This window comes from Rhinolophus hipposideros (assembly GCF_964194185.1).
Source record: "Rhinolophus hipposideros genome assembly, chromosome: 12".
Taxonomy (NCBI): domain Eukaryota; kingdom Metazoa; phylum Chordata; class Mammalia; order Chiroptera; family Rhinolophidae; genus Rhinolophus; species Rhinolophus hipposideros.
Genome location: NC_138058.1, coordinates 34101117 through 34125373, shown reverse-complemented (window position 1 = coordinate 34125373; position 24257 = coordinate 34101117). Strand labels below are relative to the sequence as shown.

The 24257-nt window shown below is 42.0% G+C and overlaps 2 protein-coding genes across 6 annotated transcripts in view; one reads left to right on the top strand and one right to left on the bottom strand.

Annotated features, from left to right (window-relative positions):
* Positions 1–1935: 1935 nt before the first annotated feature.
* On the top strand, positions 1936–17582 carry LOC308506001 (activator of 90 kDa heat shock protein ATPase homolog 2-like; the record flags this gene model as incomplete). The annotated part of the gene is made up of 10 exons (XM_081068843.1): positions 1936–2129; positions 3426–3616; positions 11379–11464; positions 13326–13440; positions 14457–14545; positions 15267–15377; positions 15769–15870; positions 16419–16470; positions 16577–16717; positions 17381–17582. 10 exons carry the CDS (start codon positions 1936–1938, stop codon positions 17464–17466), a joined length of 1167 nt encoding a protein of 388 aa, XP_080924969.1. The 3' UTR covers positions 17467–17582.
* The window catches only part of USP34 (ubiquitin specific peptidase 34), a 214361-nt gene continuing 207640 nt past the window's right edge, over positions 17537–24257 (bottom strand). For 4 of the 5 annotated variants that reach the window (XM_081069154.1, XM_081069153.1, XM_081069152.1 and 1 more), the window contains 5 exons: positions 22847–22926; positions 20512–20652; positions 20260–20403; positions 18950–19109; positions 17537–18777 (listed from right to left, as the gene is read on the bottom strand). In XM_081069154.1, coding sequence (XP_080925280.1) covers positions 18170–18777; positions 18950–19109; positions 20260–20403; positions 20512–20652; positions 22847–22926 — 1133 coding nt within the window. In that variant the 3' untranslated portion in view covers positions 17537–18169. The remainder of the gene's footprint in view (positions 18778–18949; positions 19110–20259; positions 20404–20511; positions 20653–22846; positions 22927–24257) is intronic. The other variant, XM_081069155.1, reaches the window with a different exon arrangement.

Sequence of the window (24257 nt, the reverse complement as noted above, 5' to 3'; positions counted from 1 at the left end):
TCCAAGTCTTTCCCTCTCCCACAGCTGCAGCTGCGGTAGTTCCGGGATGCAGTGAGCACGGAGCACTGAGCTAGGTCTGCGTCCTGCGCCCGCGTGGCTCCGTCTCCGCACTTCTCTCCCTCCTCCCCCGCTTGCGCGATTCACCCACCTGGAGGTGAATTCAGCAGTGGGCCTCTTCGTCTTGCCTGTCTGCTGTGCAGGGAGTCCTTTGTGGAGTTATTGTTGTCCGATTTGTTGTAAATTCCAGGGGAGCTTTACAGAGGCTCACCTCACACCGCCATTTTTCCCCCTTCTCCTACTCAGTTTTTCTAAGGCAAATATTTTCAAAATGATTATATTAATTCTGAAGACTTTTCTTTGCAAAATTACTTTTGAAGCAAATTCTTTTAGGTTAATTTAATTCTTGATCAATTATCTACATAGAATATATTTTCCACTTATGATTTAACAAAATTATTTCCATTGGGATAAGCTCTTTTTATATAAATATTACACATTTTTTGTCCACTTAAAATTTTAGTGATTATAGCTTCTGCTTTTGTAAGTTTTCTGCTAAGTCTTATTTCCCACAGGTTCCAATTATACCTATCTAAATCTTACCACGTAACATTCCATCATTAATATTCTCTATGAATTGGATAACAGACGCACTGCTAGTCCACAAGAAAACACTGCCCAGAAGTATTGCCATGGAAATCCTTTCCTATTTGATACCATGTGTTAGCGTCCATCCATTTGGTGAAGTAAAAGGTGAAATTAAAATGTTACTTGGTTTCGGGGCCAAACCACTTTGAAGCAGTCTGTTTACATAACTGCTGTAGCTTTTTGGGAAATGATGGAATGTAGTAGCTCCAGTAAGTAAAGGAGAAAATGTTCTCCACTAGTTAGTTAATCTCATTGATGAATACAGACCACAGACAAAGGACAGGTCACCAGCATGGAACAGAACAGTCAGATACCCCCACCCTTCCACTGTCATATGCATTTTCTTTTCTAAGTAAATATCCACAGACCCCTCGGTAACATCTTCCAAATAATTGGTACAGAGTTCTTGCTGGAAGGTGAAGACTTGTTAAAGGAATCACTAATATCCACTTGAATGTAAAATTGCATCAAGCTGCAATAATATGCGCTGCAATCACGTTCTTTTGTCCTCTAAAAGGATTATTACATGAATAAAATGTAAACATTCTTGAAGTAACCGGGAACGTGGTAGCTCGTGCTACTTGGACAGGTGTTGGAAAGGCATGAGACTTGACCTCTAGGAGAGAACCAAAGTACACCAATTCTGTAGAAACTTTCAAACAAAACATGAATGTGGTGTAAAGAGCGCGCGCACAGTGGAGGTCCCACGCACCGTGGACGCTCTCCGACCTCAGAAGTCGGTTGTACAGCAAAGAAAGCGATCCAGTGCTTGGTCGTATCCTCTACTCAGGAACGAATGATGAGCGCGGCCGATGTCAGCTTGGACAGCCGCTTGCGATCCTCATCGCCAGCACCGCTGGCTCTCAAGCGCCCCTTCCTCATTGGTAGCATCGAAACTAATCACTGCAGTAATAATGAATCCTCCAGAGGAGGTGTTTTGGTCTTTCGGAGGAGGCCAAGGTTCCGTCTTCCTGGCTCCTGCACTAACCGCTCGAAGGCCTCCGCTGCCACCTGCCGGATCGCCCCTGCCCCCTTCCAAGCCCCGCTCCCACTTTCCAGACGCCCTCCCCGCACCCCCCAACTGTCGGCCCCGACCTCTCCCGGGACCCCGACCTCTCCCGGGCCCCCGACCTCTCCCGGGCCCCGCCTTTCCCACACCCCGCCCCGCGCCCCGGCTTCCTGCAGCGGAGCCGCCGCCCAGCCCCGGCCTGAGCGGGGCGCTGCGCGAGGCGGGCGGCGCGGCGCAGGGGCGGGCATTTCTGACACTTGCTGGGCGGTGCGAACGCTCCGATGCTGGCCTGGGAGGACGGAGACGTGGGCGACGGTGCCGCAGCGCAACCGCCGCCACCCCCAACTCGGTTGCCCTTTTCTGATCCCCGCGGAGGCCGCGCCGCCAACACGGACAAGGCCAAGTGGGGCCAGGGCGACCCGCGCCGGATCGTGGAGGGGCGGGAGGACGGTACCAATGTGAACGACTGGCACTGGTGCGGCGGGCTCGGGCCAGGGCTGCGGCTTCCGGGCCTTCTCCCTCTGGGACTGTCGGGCGGGACGGTGGGGCCGCTCTGCCAGCGCCGGTGCCCGGTGCCCTCGGGGTGGAGCGAGGGGGTGGGGGGTGGGCGGCGGGCGCCTCCCGGGCGGCAGTCCCTCCGAGGGGCGGGGCTGGCACCGCTGCGGAGGAGTCCCTTCCCCTCCCCCAGCGTCCACCGAGCTGCTCGTCTGTAGCCTCAGGGCTTGGGGCGGCCCTCCGAGTCTGGGCACCTGTCATCTTCTCTGCACTGCTCCTGGGACTTCAGTTTTATATTCTTGAAAGTTGGGTTGGGCCCTTCAAGAATGGCTTTTGATTTACCTCTTCAACTTTGACAGTCTGTACCCTAATTAAGAGCTTCCCTTCCCTTACCCCCTCCCACACCCAGCCCTCTTGGTGTTTCTGGAAGTTAAAATGAATCTAGAAAGTGTGTGTGGTTTGGTTTGTATGTAGTGGAAAGAGCAGGAATTTGGATCTCAACTCTACACCTAACTTGATGGGCCTCCGGTGAGCCCTGCCTTCGAGGAGTTTGAACAAGTCACACATCCTTTTTGTACCTCATTTGGAGCACAGGATTATTTCTGCGTCCCTCTCTCCCCCAGAGCTTCAGAAAATGATGTGTGGGCCCCTCTCCTCTCTGAGGATTGTGGTACTAAGGCCATCAGGTGATGCGGACACAGGTCCAGGGAAGAGCAAAGCCATCTCAGCCTGTGAAGGGATCATTTACAGGGGGAGCCCTGGCCGGGGGCTCGGAGCTGACCTCCCTCCTCTTTCTGTCACCATGGATACATCATGGACTTCTCTCAGCTCATTTCTGCTCCCCAAAATGGGAACATTATTTGGGGAGATTGCATGAAATAATATGTATGAATACGCTTGATAATTTGTCTTGTTATGATTAGAATTATTTCAGTTGTTGTACTACCTTTTCATATGGTCCAGGCTTTGCCCATCATTTCCAGCTGGTCAGATTGCTGGACTTCCTTTCTCCAAAATAAGCTGGTGGTTTTAAGACAAAATATTTTACCTAGTAGTTAATAATATCTTAAGGAACCGAGTAGGAGGATTAAAAGAGATTTGGCAGAAAGTTTGACAAGCGTGTTTGTACGTTTGAGGGTGGCAGGTCTCTCAAGGCCCCTTGAAAGGAATTAGGCTGATCTGGGCTGGGCCTGGGCATTCCGCTGATAACTCATGCTGGATGAGTGAAACCATCTGGGGCTTCCATTCATGGCTCTGCCCTTTTGATCGCTGGCAGGACAGAGCGGGATGCCACCAGCTGGTCCAAGGTGAAGCTCCGTGAGTTCTTGGTGGGCATCGTCGTGGAGAATGAGGCTGGTCGCTGCCAGATCAGTGAGCTGAAGCAGGTGGAAGGTGAGGCTTCCTGCAGCAGCCGTAAAGGGAAGCTGATTTTCTTCTATGAGTGGAACATCAAACTGGGCTGGAAAGGTAACGGGCCTCCGGGTACAGTCAGGGCTGGAGGCAGTCTTAGGGCAGACTCTATTGATTCATTATTCATTCATTCAGCAGGTATTTTTAGAACTGCTATGGACCCACACATACTGGCCCCTGAATTGGTGTCCATAGTTCCAGACACCTCCATACCATATGTGGAGTTCCTTGTCTGACAAGCTGGGGGCTTCCTTTTCTCCCAGCACTCAGAGCTGCTTAGAGCTCTTTGCTTTCAACTGAACTTTTGTCCTCCAGCACTTGTGAGCGCTAGAATTTCCCAGAGCTACTGCAGGGAGCCCTCTTCCCCCAGATAGCTGCCTGCTGGCTTCTTTGGACCCTGAGTGAAACCATCTCTCTTCATCCTGTAAAAATTGCAGATGCCGTCCTTGTACTGCTTCCGTTCCCCGTTTTATTTTCCCCCCAAAGCACTGACATTTGGTATACCATAATATATAATGGTTACTTAAATATTTTGTTTACATTATTCTGGTTCCCCTTTACCCCCAATTCATCATGGCAGGGATTTTTTAAAATCTCAGCTTTGTTGAGATATAATTCACATAGTATATAATTCACCCACTTAAAGTATATATAATTCAGTGGTTTTCAGTATATTCACAGAAGTGTGCAGCCATCACTACAATCAATTTTAGAAAATTTTCATCCCTCCCCCAAAAACCTATACCCATTAGCAGTCCTCAGCAACCACTAGTCTGTTTCCTATCTCTATGGGTTTGCCTGTTCTGGACATTTCATATGAATGGAATCATATAGTGTGTGGTCTGTGTGATTGGCTTCTTTCGCCTAGCATAATGTTTTCAAGGTTCATCCATGTTGTAGCATGTTCCATTCTTTTTTATGGTTGTATAATATTCTCTTGTACAGATACAACCCATTTTGTTTTATCCGTTCATCAGTTGGTGGACATTTGATTGTTTTCACTCTTTGGGTCTTCTGGTCAGGGATCTGTTGGTTTTGTTTCAGTCCTAGATCACTGTCTGGAACATTGTGTATTTGTTGAATGAATAATTTGTTGAATGAATAATTTCTCCCTGGCTCCTGGCTGAGTAGACAGTTGATGCTCAGTAAATACTTGTTGAAATAACCAGGGATGTGAAGACGAAGGGGCAAAGGAAGAGGAGGAGAGAGGGAGAGATCTTGTTCTAGAGGACTGTGCTGTGTTAGAGTTTGGGCCTCTGTCCTGTGGCCACGCTGCTAGCTCAGGGTGACTTTCAGCCAGGATCAGAAGTAGTCCTCCTCCTGTCTTGGAACCTTTTGGCTGAGGGTTTGCTGTCAGTTGCTCCTTCAGTGGCCCTATACTGGCTCGACCACAACAGGATCTGGTTCCTTATACCTGCTTCGCCCCCCGCCAATCCCCCAAGGCAGGGGTCTGAGGTACCCAGAGGAAGCTCATGGCCTTGTGTCCCTTCCATCTCTCTAAGCTCAAAGCAGCAACCAGCTTCTTTGCAAGATAAGACCCAGCCACTCCCAGGCAGCAGCCAGAGGGCAGGCTGAGCAGGGTTTGCCCTCCCCTTGTGCTTTCTCCTCTAGAATGAGTCCCAGAGGAGGCAAGTGGGACCTGCTGGGAGGAGGCAGCACTCTGGTCTTTTTGTGTGTGTTTTTTAAATTTATTTTTTTGCCAGCCTTGTGAGTTATAACTGACGTATAAGATTGTAGAATTTTAAGGTATACAACATGGTTTGATAAATGTGTATATAGGGCAGTGATTTCCACAATAAGGTTAGTTAACACATCCATCACTTCACATAGTTACATTTTTTTTGTGTGTGTATGTTGAGAACTTTTAAGATTTACTCTTAATCAACTTTCAAATATATAGTATATTACTGTTAACTATAGCCACCATGCTGTACGTTACTTCCTCAGAGCTTATTCATGATGTATCTGGAATTTTCTACGCTTTGTATCCTTTGACCACTTTCATTCCCCACCCACCCTTGCAACCACCATTCTACTCTCTCTATTTCTGTGAGTTTGGCTTTGTACATTGCAAACCTAAATGAGATCATACAAAATATTTGTGTTTCTCTGACTTATTTCACTTAGCACATGCCCTCAGGGTCCATCATGTTGATGCAAATGGCAGGATTTCCTTTATAATGATTGACTAATATTCCTGTGTGTGTGTGTGTGTGTGTGTGTGTGTGTGTGTGTGTGTGTGTGTATCTCATTTTCTTTATCCATTCATCCATTGATGAACCCTTAGGTTGTTTTCATATCTTGGCTATTGTAAATAATGCTTCAATGAATATAGGGGTTCAGATAACTTTTTAAGACAGTGATTTCATTTCCTTTGGATATAAACTCAGATGTGGATTTGCTGAATCATATAGTAGTTCTATTTTTACATTTTTGAGGACCCTCCATACTGTTTTCCATAGCAGCTGTACCAATTTACATACTACCCACAGTGCACAAGGCTTCCTTTTTCTTCACATTTTTGCCAACAGTCATTATTTTTTGTCTATTTGAGAATAGCCTTTCTAACAAGTGTGAGGTGATATCTCATTGTGGTTTTGATGTGCATTTCCCTGATGATTGGTAATTTTGAACACCTTTTCTTGTACATCTGTATGTTGTCTTTGGAAAAATGTCTATTCAGATCCTCTGATCATTTTTTAATCTCATTACTTGTTTTTTGGTTGCTGAGTTACATGAGTTCTTTATGTATTTTTGGATATTAACCTCTTATCAGATATGTGATTTGTAAATATCTCCCATTTGGTAGGCTGCCTATTCATTTTGTTGATGGTTTCCTTTGCGGTGCAGGGGCTTTGTAGTTTCATACAGTCCCTTTTGTTGCCTTCGCTTTCAGTGTTTAATCCAAAAAATTGTCAAAAAGTTCGATGTCAAGGGGCTTAGTGCCTATATTTTCTTCTAGGAATTTTATGGTTTCAAGTCTTACGGTCAAATCTTCAATTCATTTTGAGTTAATTTTTGTGAGTGGTGTAAGATAGTGATCCAGTTTCAGTCTTTTGATCATGCTGCCCAGTTTTTCCAGCAACATTTATTGCAGAGACTGTCCTTTCCCCACTGTACAGTCTTGGTTCCTTTGTTTTAGATTAATTGATCATATGTACGTGAGTTTATTTCTGGGCTCTCTATTCTGTTTCATTGATCTTTGTGTCTTTTTTTTTTTTATGTCAATAACATACTCTTTTGATTCCTGTAGCTGGGTAATATAGTTTGATATCAGGAAGTGTGATGTCTCCAGCTTTGTTCTTTATCAAGATTGCTTTAGCTATTTGGGGTCTTCCAGATGCATTTTAGGATTGTTCTATTTCTGTGAAAATTGCCACTGAAATTTTGACAGGGATTGCACTAGTCTGTAGATTGCTTTTTATTTCCTTTCTTCTGTTACCTTCTGTCTTAGTTCTTTTTCTAGTTCCTTGAGGTACAAAGTTAGGTTCTTTGAGATCTTTCTTTTTTCTTGATGTATATGTTCGTTGCTGCAAACTTTTCTCTTAGAACTGCTTTTGCTGTATCCTGTAGGTTTTGGTGTGTTATGTGTTTCCATTTTCATTTGTCTCGAGATATTTTTTTAAATTTCCTTTGATTTCTTAGAGCCATTGGTTGTTCAAAAATGTTTTGTTTAATTTCTACGTATTTGTGAATTTTCTAACTTTCTTCCTGTTATTGAGTTTTAGTTTCATACCATTGTGGTTGGAAAAGATACTTATTATAATTTCTATATTTTTGAATTTGTTGAGACTTGTTTTGTGACCTAACATATGATTTATCTTAGAAAATGTTCCATGAGTGCTTGAGAAGAATATGTGTTCTGTTGCTGTTTGTTGAAATATTCTTTGTATGTCTATTGGATTCATTTGGTCCACAGTGCTCAAATCTGCTATTTCCTTATTGGTTTTCTGGTTGGATAATCAGTTCATTGTTGAGAATTGGGTAGTAAAATTCCCAACTATTATTATATTGCTATTTATTTCTCTTTTTAGTTCTGTTATTATTTATTTTTTATATTTAGGTGCTTTGATGTTGCGTACATAAATATTTACAATTTTTATATCTTCATGATGAATTGGGCCCTTTAGCATTATATAATGACCATTTTTTTAGTTTAAAGTCTATTTTGTCTAAAATAAGTACAGGTACTTCTGTTTTCTTTTGGTCACCATTTACTTGCAATATCTTTTTCCATCCCTTCAGTCTTAGTTCATGTGTGTCCTTAAAGCGAATATGAGGCTCTTATAGGGAGCATATTGTTGGATTTTGTTTTTTTTTTTTAATCCGGTCAGCCATTATGTCTTTTGATTAGAGAATGTAATCCGTTTATATTTAAATAATTATTGATAGTTAAGGACTTACTATTGCCATTTTGTTCATTGTTTTCTGAGGGTTTTATAGCTCCTATGTTCCTTTGCTTCCTCTTCTGCCAACCTCCTTGGTGATTTGATGCCTTTTTGTGCAGTCAAATATAAAAATGCTTTGACTCCTTTTTATAATCTTTTTGTATGTACTACAGTTTTTTCTTTGTGATGCTTACATAAAATATATTTATAACACTCTATTTAAACTGACAACTTAATTTTGATAGCATATAGAAATTTACACTTCTTCACATTTTAGGTTATTGATGTTACAATTTACTGTAAGTGTTCTAACTTAACTGATTTTAACCGATTGATGTTATAATTAACTTTAAAAGTAGAAAAAAACAAATGTGTTAAAAATAACCATAAGTTACTGTGCATATCAGTTACATTTGTTTTTAAATTTTTAAAGTAGAATTGTCCATGAATTGTGCAGCACCATTGCAATGTTAGATAATCTGACTTTGACTGTGTATTTACCATTACCGGTGTGTTTTACACATTCATATGTTTTTATAATGCAAATTAGCATCTTTTTATTTCAGCTTGAAGAATGTTCGTTAGCATTTCTCATAAACAAGTTCAGTGTTGATGAACACCCTGAGCTTTTTTTGTTTGAGAAAGTCTTTCTTCTTCATTTCTGAAGAACAGCTTTGCTGGGTATGGTTTCTTGGTTGACAGCCTTTCCTTTCAATATTTTGACTGTGTCGTCCCACTCTTGACTTGTCAGATACCTGTTGAGAAATTCCCCGATATACAGGGGAAGCACTCTTGTATGTGATGAGTCACTTTTCTCTTGCTGGTTTCAAAACTGTGTCTTTGACTTTTGACAACTTAATTATAATGTGTGTTGGTATAGCCCTTTTTGGGTTCACCATATTTAGTGGGTCTTAGGGCCTCATAAATCTGGATGTCCATTTCTCTTAATGGGTTTGGGGAGGTTTTTTGTGTGTGTGTTTTTAACACCATTATTGTTTTAAATATACTTTCTATCTCTTACCCTTCTGGGATTCCCATAATGTATCTATTGTTTCTTTTGATGGTAATGCATAAGTCCTGTAGGTTAGCTTCACTCTTTTTGTTCCTCTGGCTGGATAATTGTAAATAATCTATCTTCTACTTCACTGATTCTTCTGCTTACTGGAGTTAGCTATTGAAGCTCTCTGTTTCATTTTTAGTCATTGTTTTCTATAGCTCTAGGATTTCTGGTTTTTTTTTGTTTTTACTTCCTATTTTTTTACTTCTCATTTTGTTCATTCATTGTTTTCCTAATTTTGTTTTGTTGTCTCTGTTGTAGCTCACAAAACTTCTTTAAGAGGTTTATTCTGAATTCCTGGTCACATAGTTTATAGATCTCCATTTCTTTAGGGTCATTTATTGGAGCTTTATTAGTTTCCTTTGATGGTGTCACATTTACCTGATTTATGAGCCTTGATTCCTTGCATTGGTGTTTGCAAATATAAGTGGTCCCCTTTGCCAGACTGGACAGGTTTGTCTCAGCAGGGCAAAACCTTCGCTATCTAGCTCAGTTTGGGTTACTGAAGGAGCCAGCCAGCATTGCCCACGGTCTGGTGGGGCTTGCTGTCAGGGTCTCTAGTTGGGTGGGGTCAGCCACCTGAGCTTTAGGTTGCGGGGTGGGCTGCCATTAGCTGGGTTCAATGTTCAAGCAGGGCAACTGGGTGGGCTTCTGGACCTGGTGGCACTGCTGGCTGTTTTCCATGGTCACATTGGCTACTAGCTGGGCTCTGCAGTTACCTCTGGTCAGGTGGGGTCAGGCAGGGCACAGCCACTGGCTGGAGTCTGTAATTGGGCAGGTCTGTGGGCTGGGCTTCCCTGGCTCCTAGTTGGGGGGGGGGTCTCAGACTGTGCTCCCTGACCAGATGGTGGCGCTGGCTGGGTTCTGTCTGTGTAGGCGGGGCCACAGGCAGGACTTTGTGGCTGGAACCCCTCAGGCTGTGCTCTGTGATAGGCCGGCCGGCGGTCTGCAGTCGAGCCTTCACGGTCACGTAGGCTGCTGGCTCTGCTCCGCTGTTGAGCAAGGTGGCTCAGTCAGGAGGTGCCTCCAGCAGGTGGGTGGGGGGCTAGAGACTGCTCTGCGGTTGGGTGGGGTCCCCGGGCTCCCTGTCTGAATGGGGCTGCAAGCTGTGCTTAGCAGTCAGGCAGGGCTGTCGGCTGGGCTCAGGCTCGCTGGTTATGAGGGGCCAGAGATGATACTCAGCAATTGAGCAGGGCTGCTGGTTTGGCTCCCTGCTCGATTGGGGCTGTAGAATGGGTTCCGTGGTTCCCCAGGTTCCCTGGATGGTTGGGACTAGAGGCTCCACTCAGTAGTTGAGTCTTCACATTTGCTTCCTTGCCTTGGTGCAAGAATAAGCTCCACAGCTGGCTGTGGCCACTGACTGGCGACACCAATCAGGCAGAATTGCCAACCAAGGTCCCTAGGCAGACAGGGCTACCAGCTCGGCTCTGCAGATGGGCCGTGAGTGGCTGGAATCTCTGCTCGCGCACTGCTGCAAGTAGGAATGCAGTCCACCAAGACTGGAGTGCTGGCAGCCAAAAGCTCTGGCCCCCTACTCTGTCTCTGATTCCCAGTGGTCCCTGTGATGCAAGTCGGAAGTGGGCCTTTCGGGAAGCATCCCACAATTCTGGGGGACCTGGCTGTCCACCTCGTGCTTTTTTCTCCACTTGAGAAACCACAGTGGGGCCGTTTCAGTGTCCCTGAGCTGGCCTGCGGGAGGGCGCTTTGTCAGTGTTACACGCCTCCCACCCTTGTAATGCAGTGCTTCTCTGTCCCTGGTCCGGGAGGCTGCTTCAGCCTCCCCGCTGCGTGCTGGGATTTGCACAGTAGTGCCTTGCTTATGCATAGCTGCTAGTTGGTCATCTTGTGAGGGGAAGTGAAGTCATGAATAATAATCTATGTGGCCATATTGATGTCATCACTGAAATCAACACCCTGGTGTTGAAAGAAATGCAGCTGCATGGATTCCAAACCGAACCTGCCCAATCCACAGTCTCCCTCCCCTCTTTCCACGATCAGAACTCATTGTCTCTTTTTGTTCTTCCTTCCCTTTTGTGACTCCTCATATCCTTTGATATGGTAAAGAATATGGGGGGCTGAGAAACATTGGTTACAGACTCGCTTACTCTAACCCAAGCTTCCACCTGGCCCCTGATTTCGTGTGCATTTGCATTGGCCAGGTTCTACCCCCGCCTTTCTTGGTTGGTTGCTTCTGCTGGGGGCCGGCAGAGCAGGGTCAGTTTGGATACCCACGTGGTGGTGGTAAAGCCTTCAGCCTGCCTTGCTGCCAGCGGTGGTGGCACCTGTGGGCGGCTTGGCTGTTCAGTTATGCAGGGCAGGTTTGAATACACTAGTTGTTACTTTATAATTGAAAAACTTGTTTTGTTCATTTTAGGTACAATTAAAGAATCTGGTGCAAAGCACAAGGGGTTGATTGAAATACCCAACCTTTCTGAAGAAAACGAAGTGGATGACACTGAGGTGAGGTATCTGATGATTTTTTTTTTTTTTTTTAAATCAAGCTTCTGCTACAGGTGTTGAGTATTTGAAAAAACTGTTGGTCACACTGTGTGATTCCTGTGCTGTGGTTTTGGTTTCTCTCGGGGGCTCATTTGCCAAGGGTTGCTGTTCTGCGGGGGCAGCATGGGGCCTGGAGCGAGCCGTGTAGGAAAGAGGAAGCTGAGGAAGCCTTAGCCCACCCTCAAGGACCCAGGTGTGGGGCCTGGGCAGGTGAGTGCACCCTCTGGCCTCAGCTGGGAAACAGGGTGAATTCGTCTTCCAGGGCTGTTGCCAGATAACTGTGACAGCGCACGTACTGTAAAGTGCAGGCAGCTCGCACAGCTCGGTGAATGGGCCTTGGTTCCTCCTCCCCTGGGTCTTTGCTGTTTCCCTTTAATAGTGAGAATTCTCAGCTTTCCGCTGGTATCTCCCTTGGTTATGTTGTATGTTTTTTTGTAAACTAGTTAGTATGTGTTGCTTTTTACTGGCTTCCCTAGTTCTCTTGGGAGATAGAGCCTGTGTAACTCAGAAGCTTGGTTTTCAATAAGCTGAAAGCTTGCTTCTGGGGAGAGACCATTTGTTCAGCAACTCTGTTTTCCAAACCAAATAGTTTGACAAAGGGTCTTTTTGATTTGTGAATGTATTCATTCAATGTGAAGGTTTTCAAAGATACAAAATTTAAATTCTACTGAGCAACATGTCTATGACTCGTCTTATTAAAGGTTATAAAATGCCAGAAAAGTGGGCTGTCTCAGACATACCTTCAGGCACGTGGTTTCTGTACTCGGGCTGTGATTTTACTTTGTGATATTCAGATCCGTCAGCTGAGAAACTTTTCATCAGCATGTTAAACTGAATCTTTTAGATTCAATCCTTGGTAGCTTTATAGAACAAACCCTTTGCTTTGGGCCTGGGGCCAGGCTCAGCTCAGCTGAATCATAGGGACACTCCATGTTTTCTAACCAACACCTTTTTTCACTCTGAGAATATCAGGCGCCCCCAGAACAGCACTTTGATGCTCCCCTTTCCCGGCTTCTCCCCATCTCTCTCCCCTCCCCCGTCACTTTCCTCCCCTTTACCCCCCTTCCTTCCTTATCTCCCTCTTTCCTTTCCTTTTCCCCTTTTCCTCTACCTTTGCCAACGCTCCTTCCTCTTTGCCAAAACTGTGTAGCTCAAAGCCATATTATGTGGGGACTTGTTGGTCCTAATGACACGGGCTTTGGGGTTCTAGACCAGCGCTGTTCAATAGAAATACAATGCAAGCCACATATGGCCTGTAAAATTTTCTAGTAGCCATGTTAAATAAGTTAAAAGAAACAGATGAAATTCATTTTAATAATGTTTTTATTTAACGCAATATATAAAAATATTCTTTTAACATGTAATTAATATCAAAATTACTGAGATTATTTTACATTCTTTTTTTGTACTAAGTCTTTCAAGTCTGGTAGTATTTTACACTTACAGCACATTTCAAAGGAGACCAGCTGCACTTGGAGCGCTCAGTAGCCTGCTGCGGCTGGTGGCGACAGTACTGGACAGCGCCTTTCTAGACCCTGCCACAAGCCTGGGACTGCCTCCTAAATGTAATACATATACACAGAAAGGATTGTATGCAGATTAAGGGGTTCACTTTCTAAGAAGCCCATTGGAGATTTGGCCAGCCCGATCAATGGAGCCTTGATTAAAAAACTCTTACATCTTCTCAAACTGTAGCAAGAAACCTGTCACATCTTACAGCCACCTCTTCCCATTCCCTCACAATCACTCCTTCATGTGTCCCAATACCGTAAGAATACATCAAATCCAATTTTTCTAAGGTTTGTATTTTTCTGATTTGTAGGTGAACGTGAGTAAAAAGAAAGGCGATGGGGATGTACTGAAGGAGCTTATGAGGACGGCAGGCACCGCCCGAGTCAGCGAAGCCCGGGGACATTACCTGAAGGCGCTTAAGACGGGTAAGGAAGGCATCTCTTGTGAACCAGAGGGTCCCTTTTCTGTTTACCCAGGTTATGCTCTGCACTTTACCCAAGTTATGCTCCCAGGTTGGGCTCCAGAAACAGGTCTTTATGCTGCAGGATAAATTGTAGTCTGGAGGTTGAGAGCTAGTCATAAGTAAGACCATAATTAGTTATCATAAACACAGCGTGAACCGTTTTGCCTACAGAATTGTTAATAGTTTTCTGGAATGATAATTACTTAATCAGTCGTTGTATAATTACTTAATGTCTGTCTTCCCTGCTAGACCATAAGCTCCCTGAGGGCATGGAAGGTGTCTGTCTTGTTCTCTGCTGTATCTCCAGCATCTAGCACAAAGCCTGGCACATAGTAGGTGCTTAATAAATCTTTGTTGAACGAATGAATGAATGAAAGTGACTGCAGGTATTACAGGGGTAGTTGAGATTTACCTAGATAATTCCTACCCTGTGTGGAAGTGAGGATACTTGTGTTTACTTCCCCAAATTAGAGATGTTACTTGCTAGGCAAAATGGCCCACAGGGCCTATATGTCTGCACGTCATCCTTGGGCTTGGCTTCGTGTCTAGGTGTTGGCATGGAGGGTTTGGCGTCACCACTTCCCCATCAGACCACACATGGCTGGCCCATAGGCTTGAATATGGTGAGGCCGAGCTTTGTGAGGTGGTAAAGCAGTGAGTCTGGCTTGACAGTAGGTGAAGGCCATAAAGCTATTAGTAGTTAGTTGTAGAAAACTGAGCTTTTTGCTAAAGAACATTAGAAATTTTGCTATTTTATTAAGAACTAGATAAAAGTTTGGAAAAAAGACATTTGTTGCTATGGCACTTGGGTTAATAGTTTTATATATAAAAACGTGGAGTAGTTTTGAAACTCTCAAAATGATTAGTTCTTTTTATAAGTATCAGTTATTTTCTTACATGCTGTTTTGGGTTTTCTGCCTATTGGTGCTGAAGCGGAGTAAATTCTTTATTAAAACTACTTCCCATGTTTCTTTGTAGAATTTACAGTGGGAATGATTTTACCAACAAAAGCTACGGCAACCCAGGAATTGACTATTAAAAGGAAACTGAGTGAGAATACCTTGCAGGTATGATCTCTGGTGGCCAATATGTAGGGAAAGGGAAAGGAAGCGCTTAATGAAAATGCTTCAAAGCTCTCAAGAGCCTTTCAATGATGGAGAACTGAAAAGGATAGTGAGGGGGGCCCAGTTAACCCATCCCTACATCCTCTGCCATTTTGGTGCAAATGATGAAATGAGACTTCCATCCTTGATGGAAGGGAATGTATAAACAGGCCTTTCTGTGCGATAAATATTGAATTTAGCTCAAGACAGTGTTCTGAAGGCACTGTTCTCTGGTGGGCAAGTTTACACACCAGGTGACTTTAGTTCACATGCTACAGTGTAAGAACTTTCTCTCCAGGCTTTTGGATTAGGAGGTTTTAGATCCTATTCTTGGAATCTGGTGGTGAATGAATGACACCTTTGTCCTTAGGTTCTGTTGTCCTTCATCGGCTTATCTTTATGCCCTTTGGGCTGTATTACATGACCAAGTAGGACATAAGCCAGGAGAACAGAGCTAAAGAGCTCATAGGAATAATGAGCTGTTTCCAAAATAAAGACCAGGATTGGTGATGCTAAAAAAAAAAAAAAAAAAAGGCTTTTGATGCTATTTCTGTGTCTGAATGGGTAGGGTGGAATTTGGGACATTTTGGCGTTTTACGAAGGCTGGGTGGAAGACTGAATTTTCACATCTCAGCAGCTTTCTCTCTGGTATGTTAATTCTCTTTTTAACCTCTTCTCACTTCAGGGCTCGTCGCCAGTGGCACTGGGGGTAAGGATTCCCACGGTGGCGCTGCACATGACGGCAATGTTTGACGCAGCTGCAGAGCAGCTGTACAGCGTCTTCACTGTGAAGGACGTAAGTTAACTCCCTAAACCAGGATCTTAAATGCTGACCCTGGGAGGAAACGTGCTGCTCAGAACTGGAGCTGGTTTGCGTTTCCCTTATGGCCGAGCTTTTCTGATGGAAGAGACCTGGAATTGTGGTGAGAGCAGTCGTGTAGGATAGCTTTTGAAAAATTTGAGCGGGGGAAAGATGGGCATTTTGGGATACCGGCATTTAGGGGATGCATTAATTTACTGGGTTTACTCCCTCTGCAAGGGAAAGAGAAGACAAATCTATAAGTACTTCAGGATTAAAAAAAAAAAAGGAAAAAACCCAAACCATAGTAATTGTTGTATTAGTACATTTAGGTTAAAAAGGTGAGCACGTGCTGAAATAACATGTCTACTATGTTTTGCTTCGTTAGTTGGTGCAAAAATTTTCTAAATCTCCTGCCATATTAGAAGCTGAAAAGGGAGGGAAATTCCAGATGTTTGATGGGAACATCAGCGGTGAATATATAGAATTGGTAAGTAATAAAGAAAAGTGAGCTGGGGACTGACTCGTTTCCATTAATATTGCTTTTTAAATCAATGCTGTTTTTAACTTACTTTGGGTTTTTATCTGAGTTCACAGAAACTTGAACTTGATAAAGTTGGTTACAGAGCAAATAAAAAATGATACATATACTAATGATAAAGATGTGCGCCTTAGTTTCAGTCTTATGCTAATGCTTATGATTTTAGAAGAAACAAGTGTAATTCCTCCTAACTCTTGGTCTGGAATGTTCAGCTTTCTGCCACCTCCATCACTAGGTTCTGTATTGCCAAGTGTCATTTCCGTTACCTTTGACATCAGCTCTTTTCTCATTACCAGTAATTACTGTTCTTCTGTCCTTGATGTTAACTGGTGTTCCTTTTTGGCACTAGGTCAGTGCTGCTGGCATATAAACTGGAAGACGGGACTGTATGTTACTCATTACTTTTACTATACATGGAGGTTTTAATGAACAATTTGTTTTTCTCTGTAGGAAGTTTTAAAAGATGTTTTTCAGTGGAATTTTCCCTTTGTTTTCAGTTAACAAATAAAAAGATCGTCATGAAATGGAGATGTAGGAACTGGCCAGAAGGTATGCTATTAGTACCCTTTGTTATGAGTCTGAACACACTCAAGTTGTTCCCCTGCCCCCAAGAAAAGCAGAATAGTATTTATAACTTTTCCTATTTTTCTTCCAGAACACTATGCGACAGTTGCACTGAATTTTGTGTCCACTCCAGGGCAAACGGAATTACAGTTGGAATGTAAAGGTGTTCCTGCCTGTAACGAAGAGAACATGAAGTTCTGTTGGAAGCAGCAGCATTTTGAAGAAATAAAAGGTTTACTGCAGTTGACCACCTTAAATGTTTGAATTAAAAGATTTTGTAAGGGCATTACTTTTTGTAAGCAGAAAGTGTCAAGGTTATGGCTTCCCTATTCCTTTTAAAAAAGAAGACAAAAACTTTATAGTGGATGAAATCCATGAACTTTGCAGAATTGAAAGTGATGCTTGAATCTTTACTCCAACTAGACTTGGCACTGAGTTAGAAGCAGCAAGCAACCGAAAATGAAGTATTGACCTTAACTCTCATAGATGCTCCTTGGGAATAGACTGAATCTCTGAGTACAGATAGTTCATGTTTCCCAAGCTGAAGCTTGTCCTTCTAGCAAGGTAGCTTCACCTGTAGTTTAGTTCAGGAAGACAAGAAATAAGTGGCATGTTGCTACCATTCCTTTATTTTACTTCAGTTTTTAAGGTATGTAGCTCTTACCGTGTTTCCCCGAAAATAAGACTTAAATAGAAAATAAGCCCTAGCATGATTTTTCAAGATGACAGCCCCTAAACATAAGCCCTTAAAGCGTCTTTGGGAGCAAAAATTAATGTAAGACCTGGTCTTATTTTCGGGGAAACACAGTAGGTAGGTAAACAGTGGCATGTTGCATTCGGAAGCATGTTGAAGGGAGGGTGTGTTGGCTGTCGTGTGTTACACTTTTCTCCGCAGCAGTTACGCACTTCAGGATGGAGAGGACTGAAAAGTATGGGAATAAGCTGCTATTTGGACTGCCACTAAGACTTCTAATATGGTAAGTGCTTCCCCCCCATTCAGTTTTCTTAATTATGTCCATCTGAGAAGACTGAAGCAACGTATGTAAACAAATGAAAAGTCATCACAATCAGTTTAATTAAGTGCACAGAATAGCAATCAGTCATGTCAATAAAAATAAAACAATTATTTTTACATCAAGTGTGCTTTATTTCCTCCACAGGTATTCTGTTAAATAAAGCACCATTTATATACTGCCAGGCCACAGCTAAAGAGGATTCTTTACAGAATCAAATTTCTTGTGGTTGTTCCGTATACAAGTAAACTTAATTTTGATAATAAGAACCACAGCGATCGGAGGCAATCTGCCTCTATTATAAGGTACAAAACTGGCACAGAGGACACCATATTATACACAGTAAAAATGCTGTAAGTTTAAATTACATCGTACAGGGCCAGGGAACCCTGTTCCTCCCAGACAGCCATATTAAATGAAAGCCACTACAGTGAACTCTTAATTACATAAAACATATCCATTATCTGATTGCCCTTTAGAAAGTATACTGAAGATGCAAATTTTTTTCATCTGGAGTTCTGCCTGACCAAGAATTAAGCCTATAAATCTATCTTGCCATTCAAGCAGAGAGCACTGGACAAACTGAAGCACAAAAACAGAAATAAGCAAAACTTATACAAACAGCATTGGAAGGGGGGGGGCCCTTAAAAGTAGACATGCTACATCTAATGTCAAGAAGCAGCTTGGTTTCCTTTGCCAGATATCCTTGTGACCACATGGATCGTAGATTCAATGGTCCTACACAGGGTATCTAAAATGTCGTGTTGCTGCATGTGACTAAAGAGTCCTCTGGAATGGCCACAACTGAGTGATAAAGCAGCCTCAGGGTCCTGGGAAGGCAAAGTTTGACCATCACAACTTCTCAAGTCAGCTAAGTCAGACAGAACTGCAGAGATAGAAGTAGAAGGGAACTCGGATTCTTCCTCTGCTAGGTTAGAATCCTTGGAACAGTGGAGGTCTTTAAATTCTTTACAATCTTCAAATCTACCATTGTTGGACTGTTCTTCTGCATGCTGTGACCTGGTATTTGACATGTCTTCTGAAAACGAAGATGGAACTTCCATTCGGTATTCTTTAACAGAACTATTTTCAGGGGAAGGAAGATCTTGCTCAGTTCCTGGGTCGATAATTGAGGAGTCTCTGGTCTCATTGTCCGAAGTACTAGTCGGGGTCAGGGCCTCCCTGGTTTCTGTTTTCGTGTCACTGATGCAGCTGTCTGCAGTGTGCTCCTCATCACTGCTAACACGCCGTCTTTTCACAGGAGTTGCCCCTTCATCATCTGAAAATCATCAAAACAAACTTCTCTGAAAGGAGGCATTAAGATCACACTGAGGGGTGTTTGTGGGAAATTTCCTTTTTAGCATTTATGCTTAGGAGGCCCAAGTGAACATAAACCCCGTGTATTCTTCCCTTCTCCCACCCGAAAGGCAATACCGGTCCATAAGGCTAACCTTTAGTTTTTCTTTCTTTGGCTTCTTGCTCTTGGAGTGAGTTTCTCTGCTGTAGACAAGTCCTGCATTTGCTTAAAAGCTCTTGCAGAGTTGGAATGAGAGCTGGGTTTAATTGTTTGGGAGTGTGTACTGACAGGAGCAAAGCAAGTGCCCGCAGGTCCTACAACAACCCAGATATGAACATTTCAAGTTCTAAAGCCAACATTTTAACATACTGTGTTTACAGTCCAATGCACATGACTACGCTTCCAGGATTCATCCTGGTTTCTCTGGCATGTTTAGAAAAATGCTAAAACTTTAGAAAGCCAGCATTATGATACTACTATATCTCATCAGTTTTAAGTCAGTAATACCATTATTTTATGTACCACACCATTAAGTCAGATTGAAGACTAAAATAATGTTTTCTGAAAATGGGAAAAATAACAGAATCAACAATTTACATAGGAATTTTAAAAAGAAACCCTAAATGATCCCTGAGAAATTTAAACCTTAATCTAGAAATCAGTTTTTCAAATGTGCTAATATTGGATGGATGTCACAAATAGTTAAGGTCTTCTTCACTTGTCTCTATAATCTGTTCTGGCATCCAAGCATTTTGTTTGTTACTTGAGTGGCTGCTGATGGACATGTGCTAGCACATTTCCAGGGTGTCCCACTATTCTATGACAGCTGTCATAGGAGTCTATCCAGGGTAACTTATTAATTTCCTAGTTTTAACTGGCTTAAACTGGCAGATCATTAATCGATTTGTTTCAGTTACTCATGAGCTATATGCAATAAAATAAACATCATATGTTTAAAAAAATGTAAACAAGTAGAGATAAAGGGAGTGTCTCTTAGTGGTCTTACTGCCTCTAGCATTTAATGACACTAATAGCTCATGTCTTGTACAGTAATAGTGTGTACAACATAACAGGCCTAGTGAGTATGTATTTTTTAAAAATTGGTGAGTTTATTTTCATATTTGACTTAAGCTAAAGTTGTGAAGGTAAAATGATATAAGGCCACAGTGGGCTCTCAACCACAAGGTTGCCAGTTCAATTCTTTGAGTACCGCAAGGGATGGTGGGCTGCGCCCCCTGCAACTAGCAATGGCAACTGGAGCTGAGCTGCACCTTCCACAATTAAGATTAAAAGGACAACAACTTGACTTGGAAAAAAAAGTCCTGGAAATACACACTGTTCCCCAATAAAGTCCTGTTTCCCTTCCCCAATAAAATCTTTAAAAATAAAAATCATACAAGGCCTAATTTAGACTTGATTTAAGGAAAGTTCTGAAGTACGCGACTTCCTTTCCATAGTTCTTACCCCATTTAATGAAGCACTTGCTTTGGAAATTTCAATTCGGTTGGTGAAATCAGACTGCAGATTCTGATACTGATTTATCAAGTTTGTAATAAGGGTGCTGATCAAATTGGCACAGTTTGCTTCAGAAAACACTTGACTTTGAACCTGAAAAAAAAAGATTTAAAAAAATCTCCAAAAGACCAACATAATGAAAACACAACCAACCATTAAGTAATGGAGGTTAATACATTGAGTTTCCGAAGTACAACATACCTTCAGAAGAAAATGTGTCATGAATGTGTAGACAATGTTGTTGTTTAGAAAAGTTCTTTCATCCATTAGGATACATTTTATATATTCTGCAAAAACAGGATCTTCACACAAAAGCTTGATGCAATTTTTTGACATCGCAGACTAAAGTGGGGAGAAGAAGTACTGATGGTTGAGCACTGAAGTAACCGCAAACCTTAAGCACACTGCTTACGATGTACACCAAAGTCTTAAAATCATATCAGAAAAGCCACTTTAACTCAGTCTACTAAACTTTCAGGTACAGAAACTGTCTGCCTAGTGAAATATTACTATCTTGGACTTTATGAGTGACTGCTAGAGGGAGAGACTTGTAAAAAGTCTGAATGGCAAAAACGGAATAGGTTTTTTTTTTGTTTGTTTTTTTTTTTTTCGGAATAGGTTTTTTAAAAAAAATGCAGCTTTATTATCTTGCATTAAGAAAGTTAACAAAGACTGGACAAATAAATAGGATTTGAGACTGTTGTCAGAGAGAATGAATAATTAACAGGTAACTAAAGCACACGTACAGAAAAGACAAATTTTCAGTATTCTCTAAAATGAGTTAAAACTTTAATCTCAGCAGTAATTTGGTAAACACCCTTCCCCCCCCATAAATATTGCAAAAGTAAACAGCAAACCTCTTTTCCTAATTATTTCACACACAGAATTAGTGGGTCCCAATATATGGAAATTTTGCTAAAATTTGGTTTTCCTGTTTTTAAATGGTCATGGCTCTCTTAAACACAAGTAGTATGTCTTTAAGTAGATACAGTCCCTAGATTATTTATGTGTGTTTTAATAATAGATCATTTATATGGAAGACAAAACAGGCTTTTTAAAATAGGACAAAGTTTAGATAGTATGTTCATTAGATATTTATACATTTTATTAAGCAATTGTTATAAGTAAAATGCTCAAGGTCACTCAAGAAATTAGGAGTTGAGTAGGACCAGGACCGAGGGCTTCCGATCTTTGGTGTCAGGAAAATCTGCCTTATTTTACCAGTCATAGCCTCTACCTGCTGCCTGTGTTTCTTGCATGGGATTGATGGCAGGGGCTTTAAAAGCCTTAGTTGGCTCGCTTTGTTTTAAGGGAACTTTTGGGGGATGGTGAATTTTGTGGGGGAAAAAGCCAAGTAGTAAAGGGAGTCGTACAGAACAATAGGGAAGCAGTGGCAGAGTACAGAAACAATAAAAGCAACTACCCAAATAAAAAATCAACAGCAGCAACAGAGGGAAAAAGCAGAGATCTGTTCCAATTTTGAGACAAAACAGCTCAAAAATCAATCTGCTAGTCATTTTATGAATATCTGCTATGTACTAAGCCATATGATCAATGTATCCTGGCCTTTCAAAGATTCCCGCAATAGAAAACAAAACGACATTTCTTCAAGGAGTAGAGATGATTCAGATAAAGTCTCTGCACTTGAAGGGCTTACAGTTTGGAACAAGGAGAGAGAAACAACTATTACAGTACCATGTGACACATCCATTAGGAGAATACACAGAGCACTACTGCCTGGGTAGGAGGCTGGACCAGAGTTACAGTATTTGAGATACTATAATGTGGGTAAAGGTTTATGCTAAAGAAAGGTTAATAAACTCATCTCTTCCTCTGGAAATGGGCAGATGCAAGCAGGTAGGAAAACAGTGTTTCCAGGGTCTAAAGAAAGTGGGGATCCTTTACACCTGATCTAAGGAATGAGCCAAACCTTAGGACCAATCTGGTTTCTCCCCCTCTCCCTGTGGAGAGATTCTTCCTCCATAATTTAACAAGCACTACCTTAGGTGCCCACTTATTTTAAGAGGTTGGCTCTTAGACACTTAAGGTAAGAAGGGCACAGTGTTTCTTTTCCCAGTGAGATTACTGATAAGAAAACAAGTGCATGAGACTTGAAAAACTACTCCGAGGTAACAGATAAAAAAGGGGTAAAGGACTGCTGAAACGTTTCTGCTAGAGCTTTCGGAATGGTGAAGGGGAGGGAGAGCAAGAAGTGCCATCTGCCTTCTTCCCCTAGTATCTCCCCGTTTCGGACTTTCACAGCTGTTTATATTGACCTATAAATGAGGAATTCAATTATAAACAGCTTATTTAAAATATCCTGTGATATAAATAAATCTGCTGAAGGAAAAAACCCAAAGGGCAACTAGATGCCCAATGCTTAACAGATTATTATTTCCATTAATCATATTCACCTACCAAGATTCTAAAACATGCCCAATGTCCAGCCAGTTTTGCACCCATTGTTCCTAAAATTACTGACCACATTGGTCAGATAAAACGAAAGACCAAATCATCTAAAACTCATTTTCTTTACCTGAGTCTGGCATAGCTCAGTCCAAAGTTTGGGGAACAGTGCAAGATGAAGTGGCAAACCTTCATAGGCAACTAGGATACCTGATATTTGAAAAGAAATCAGAATAGGTTATAAATTACACTACTAAGGTATTAAACTGCAGGTACAATATTATAGCTATTTCTAGTCATACTTGCTTATTTTCTATGTTTTAGAAATATGTAAAATACTCAATACTTAAAGGGAAGAATTCATTGCAATGTTTTAACCAGTGACATAATTTAGAATGCAATGCACTTCGAATTTATTTATATCCCACACCTCATTCCTAGAAGGACCTGAGGCAACTTAAACCAATTCTGCTTTTTGAATACTGGAACTTAATTTGGGACAATCCAATAGAAGTTACTGCAAGTGGTTCCAAAACTTTCTTGGATTAAGGTACCACTCTGCCTATTAGATAATTTTCATGGAATAGCTAGACAGCAAGGTGAAGGGGGTGAGGGGGTCTGTGCAAGGTCTAAAAGAGGATGTGAAGAATCAGAAAACATCGTTCCTTCCTCTTTTACCTTATTTCTCCAAAGACAGGGAGAATTATCTTCATGGTAGATACAGGTAAACACTGCTCTGAGAATTATCTTCATGGTAGATACAGGTAAACACTGCTCTGAGTCTAACAGCTCTAGCCTCATCCCAGGATCTTTTGGGTGGACTACACTTATCTGTATGTCAGCTTCCTATTTGGAATCTTTACTGTTTCAATCTTTCCTCCTCTTGACTATTCCAGGTGTCAATTATGCCTTTAAGAAATCAGTTCCCCTACCCTCTGCCCTCCCACCTCTTAAAGCACAGAAGTTGCAATACCACAGTAAATTTCCCATCATCTACACTCCCACCCCCAGGGAAAGTATAATCATGGAGAAGGAGAAATACAAAAGCTATCCCCCTCCATTTAAGAAAAAATTATGAATTAGATCTCAAGTCAGCAATTTTTTTCTGTGAAGGGCCGAACAGTAAGTATATTAAGTCTTTGTGGCCACATGATCTCTGTTGCAGTTACTCAACTCTGCAGAGGTGGTGTGAAAATAGCCCCAATTATATTTAAGAACACTGAAATTTGAATCTCATAATTTTCATGTGTCACAAAATATTCAGAATTTAATATAACCTAGTTTTTGTTTGTTTTTTTAAAACCATCTAAAAACTCTTCTTAGCTTGCAGGTAGCTCACTGATTATACAAAAATAGGCAGCATGCAGGCTACTGTTGCCAACCTCTGGGTTACAACAAGGATTAGAAAGGGAAGTCAGATCACTCACCCAATTTAGTCATCCAAAGATACCTAGACTCCCTTTTGTGGGTAAGCTCATTTATTTTCCTGTCAAGATGAATACCTTTGTAAAGACCCAGGGAAATTCTTACCTTTCTACTTC